The sequence below is a fragment of the Odontomachus brunneus genome, unplaced genomic scaffold, assembly GCF_010583005.1.
Source record: "Odontomachus brunneus isolate Ranch 3 - 2012 unplaced genomic scaffold, Obru_v1 Obru_scaffold_002, whole genome shotgun sequence".
NCBI lineage: Eukaryota > Metazoa > Arthropoda > Insecta > Hymenoptera > Formicidae > Odontomachus > Odontomachus brunneus.
This window is the reverse complement of record NW_022639452.1, coordinates 1,762,513-1,767,505: the sequence shown is the minus strand read 5'-3', so window position 1 is coordinate 1,767,505 and position 4,993 is coordinate 1,762,513. Positions and strand designations below refer to the sequence as shown.

The following is a 4,993-nucleotide window of genomic DNA, read 5'->3' as shown; positions in this document are numbered from 1 at the left end:
TATATATATATATATATATATATATATATATATATATATATATGTATTCTATATTGATATTTATTGAATATAAGGAAATATATATGAATATAGAATGCCTGACACAATGTCCCATATCGCGTGTATATATAGACTAGATCAAACTGAATATAAAACTGCTCTATTTTGCAAACAATCACGTTTTGAGTTATTAATTAAAGAAGATCGACGGGTAATAATGAGCGCGATAACGCATCAATGTTCTTTAATTAATAACTAAAAATCTATATGATTATTTGCAAAATTGTAGAAGTTTTTTTTCTGCAGTTTAACCTAATCTGCAAACACACGACGACACAACTCATCTGTATATTGTCGCAAATATGAGACGCTTTGTATCAAACATCTTGTATACGTACATTTTAACAATAAAAGTCTAAACATATTATGTAATAATATAAATATTTATAAAATCCAAAACAATAAGAACGTCCAGAGTTAGGTATTACTGTGTTATTAGTATTCGGTAGCTTCATCTTCACGTTTACTCTGATCTGAATTACACAATAAATTGAAATATTGAAAATACGAGATTCTAATAGAAACATTTTCAATTTGTACAGATACAGCGATGGCTCAGTACGGCTACGAAATCCTAACATCGAACTAATGGATCAGGACATATTGTACCATCTCGCGCTCGGCAGCGGCTCTCACGACCTCGTCGAGATGTTCGGCGACGTGAAGGTAGATCGAACAGCGTTCACCTGTCATACTTGTCGAGATAACGACATCGAAAAAATATTCACACCGGTAACACGAGTGCCCTCACAGAAACACTCGAGCAAACTCGGCGGGCGCACTGTTTCATCAATTTAAAGTTGTCTCCCTCTCCAGTTTTCAATTTTTAACCTTAAGTATCCGATGATGACGCAGTTTCGAATAAAATATCACTAAAACGACTCGAAATTAAACGACGTGCTATATAAGATTCTGTCGGGACAAGTGATTTCAGTGAATTTTCTCTCTCATTACTTTGAACGCTCAATTGTCCCGTTAATCTCATATTGAAATTTTAGCTCTACTTTTAATTTTAGATCCGAACTTTTCGATATAACATATATATTCTTCAGAATCAGTGTAGGTTTAATACACAACAAACTGAAATCCTACTTTGCGCCTCTAAGTAACAAAAAATGCACAAAATGCCATTTTTTAATCCTAAAGAGGATCTCTTGTCAAAACTGTAGGTTAAACAGAATCAAAAGAGATCGGCTTCAGATTATTAAATTAGAATGAAATATATTAAGGTCGGAAGGGAGAGAAGGATCAAAATTTCGACTTAGAAAATCATCTTTATGAAACGAACGAAATTCAACGTTCTTTCGTGCACGGAAAAAAAGGTTTGGATTAATCAAATATCTGGTCGAATATGAACGATCCAGAAATTCCGATTGAAGTAACCCGAAAATCTGTTTAAATGAACCAAAAATCTTGTTAACTTAAACAGAATCACTTCAATCGGAATTTCTGGATCGTTCATATTCGACCAGATATTTGGCTAAATCTTTTTTTCCGTGTGAAACTTGAAGCAATCTCTTTTTCCCCGCTTTATGTTCGCGTCCGCCATCTGCCCTCTCATCTGATCCTTTCTTCCTCACAGTTCGTCTGCATGGGTGGAACGCCGAAACGGATGGAGCAGTTCGCGAATTACATCATGAAGGAGATAGGTCACAAACTGCCGGCCGGAACGACTCTCCTCGACATCAGCCAGTACTCTTACCGCTACTCGATGTACAAAGTTGGCCCGGTACTTTCGATCAGCGTAAGTCACCTCGCACTTGACACGTTTTACAACAAATGGTCTTCTCCCTTTTCCTCGGCCGCCGCGCGCGACTGGGTTACACAACATTTTCCCGAAAACTGGATAGGAAAATGTTGGTACCAACAAAAACTCCTAGGCAACATAATTGTAATTTCTGCGGATTAGTCACACTGTTGAAGTAAGTCCATGAATTTTGCGGAACCGTTTGACATATGCATATGTTGTTATTTTTCTATAAATCTTATCTATTCTCCTTCGCTTACCGCACCTATCTATTCTCTCATCGCCTTATCACAGCCTTATCACAGCCATTAACATTATCGCTTTCCTATAATACTTCCTTTCCACTGAAATAAACTATCGCCGAGAAAGTGGTTTATATATTTATATGTAAGAGGATAAAAATTATTTGTTTTCACTTATTTATATAATTCGGATAATTATTATTTGTTTTCACTTATTTATATAATTTTTACTTATTCTCCTTTTAATTGACTGTCACAATGCACTTATGTTATATAATATTTATTATTTGACACAACATGTATCAAACGATTCCGCAAAATTCATGGGTTTACTACTTCAACAATGTGACCGCAGAAATTAAAATTGTTGTCTAGGGGTTTTTGTTGGTAGCAACATTTTTCCATCTACCTTTCGGGAAAATGTGTAACCGGTGCTTTCGATCTCGCACCCGACACGTTTTATAACAAACGGTCTTCTCCCTTTTCCTCGGCTGCTGTTTGCGACTGTGGCGAGAATTCTATTTCCGCCCGACGACCGTCCCGATTAATTATCGAGGAACAAGCGAGCGGGTCAAGTGGACGGACGAAAGCGCAGTTCCGGCCTTTTAGACCGCCTTCGCGTCTCACGCCACTGTAATTGGAATTCGATCGAACGGCGGAATATTTACGGCCTCGAGTGGACTTACCTTCTCTCGCGCGCGCGTACATCATTATCGCGCTTGTTTAGCGCGCCACCGTCCTCGATTACATAGTAATGTCGGGAGTCGTCATTCTTTAATTTATCCGATCTCGCGTCATGCAGGCCGCGCGAGATTGAACTTTCCTTCGTGTTACCGTTTTCCTTCACGGAGAAAAATAATATGCTGGCCCAACAAATTTTCTGCTGGTTTAGCAAAATCGTTATTATATGGACAGCAAAAAGATTTGCTAAGAGTACTAATCACTATTTGTTGGATATAATTTGCTGAATCTGCAAATTATTTTGCTATAAGAACCACAATGGATTTATATAAGCAGTTGCAATTTTGCTCCGATAACAAATAAATTTGCTAAAGATACATTATTTTGCATCAATAGCAAATTAACGTGATTCTTAGGACAAATACACTCAACAAATTTTTCTATCCTAGTAACGAAACTACTTCTGCTCTGATAACGAATAATTTGTAAAATTAGTTACGTCAACTAAATTTGTTTGATGTCACTACGAATATGCAGTAGCAACGGTGATTTTGTTAAAAGAGCAAAATTATTTTTCTCCGCGTTCGCTTCCACGTCAGCGGAAACGCTTCACGCGGAGATCGAACGATTTTCACACTTGCTGCGGGGAAAAGCAGCTCGATCCGAGCTTCTCCAACGATTAAGGGGTATTCGAACCAAAATGCTTAAAATTATACAGAAAATGTGTGTTAAATGACATGATTTGCAACGGCAAAAAGTGTGTGTGTGGAGAAAGCCTCAGCCAAATTACACGCTTATGCGTTTAAAAATAACATACCTCGATTTGCAGTGTAGTCGCCATGAACAGCGCGCCATTGTAGGCAGCTGCCTACGTTTACATACTGCTCCTTACACACGCGGTTTACATGCCTGGACGGTCAAACTGTTTTCCATCGGCTCGTTCGCGCAAATTATTCGCGCGCGCGAGCGCACGGCACGTTGGGTGAACTGAGAGAAGTTCGGAACGCAATTGCGTTAGCGGTAATCTGTGCCGGGGGAGTAATTAATTCTTGCGGCGCAGCGCTTCGCTCGTTCACCGTATTATTGGTGCTTCCTTCACTTTCCTTTTATTCTCTCTTTTGATATACCCAAAAAAAATATAATCTCACTCTTAGCGGAATCCTCTTATTCGTGGCCTCAAGGGGATTCTTCTAAGTCCAAAAGAGAAATATTCTAGCGCAACATCATTCCTCTTTATTAAAGAAGAGAAGTAGCCTCTCGGCAGAAATTCTCGCTTAGAATATAGGATTACAAAATCCTACTAAAGATACGACTAGAGTCCTTTCTTTTGAATGCTGGAGTATTTTTCTTTTGTTTTTCGAAGTACCGCCCTGTAAGGAGATGCTGAAAACTTTACCGGCAGAATACTGACATTTTTCTGTAAAGTCGTATTGGTTGTACAGAATTACAAATGCTTTTACGCAATGAAAGCAAAAATGAATAGCAGCATTGCTCAATATGAGGTGCAAACGAAAAAAAATTTTTAATGTAAAATCTCAAGCTGTCAGTTAGCATAATATTTGCCTAATCTAAAAGTTTCGTAACTTGTAACTTGCTTCGTAACTATACGAAGGTGTGGATGCTCCAAAGGGGAAAAATTTGAAGAACATCTTCGCTGTATCTTCGCATCTGAATTTAGAAGCTTCAGAATATCCGAAAAGTTTGTAAAAAGATTTCTATACGTCATCGACTTCAGCATCCCCTTAAGGCTTCTTAAGAGGATTACATTTTTCTGGGCGTATGGACGAGTGTACAGGACGTTCGAGTGGACGGGAAATAAACGTGATTACGAATGGAATTCGTATTTTAGCACGGAATGGGCATACCTTCAGTCGGGATCCTGCTGCACGAGGTGATCAAGCTGATGTATCACGCGAAGGTGAAAGACCCGGTCTTCTTCAGGATCGGCACTTGCGGCGGTGTCGGCTACGAAGGTGGCACGGTGGTGATCACGCAGGAAGCCGTGGACGGGATGCTGAAACCTTACTTGGAATTGGTTAGTGTGTGCGATTCTCCACTTTCCGCCTTTCGAGTGGATGCAGATATGCGCTCAAATTAAGGCACTCACTGATTTACGTTCTATTCAAAAGACTTCTGTCACAAATGAAACGACTTCACCGAGTTTCAGTCATGTTGCTTCGCACTCAAGGTGTTCGATGAAACGAAAGATTCTAAGATATTTTATATATATATATATATATATATATATATATATATATATATA

At 38.7% G+C, this 4,993-nt stretch overlaps 1 protein-coding gene across 3 annotated transcripts in view; it reads left to right on the top strand.

The window, feature by feature from the left end:
• LOC116841585 (uridine phosphorylase 1) overlaps positions 1-4,993 on the top strand; it is a 25,727-nt gene that overhangs the window by 18,472 nt on the left and 2,262 nt on the right. For all 3 annotated transcript variants that reach the window (XM_032809693.1, XM_032809685.1, XM_032809702.1), the window contains exons 2-4: positions 603-726; positions 1,643-1,804; positions 4,580-4,765. In XM_032809693.1, the coding sequence (XP_032665584.1) occupies positions 603-726; positions 1,643-1,804; positions 4,580-4,765 (472 nt within the window). The remainder of the gene's footprint in view (positions 1-602; positions 727-1,642; positions 1,805-4,579; positions 4,766-4,993) is intronic.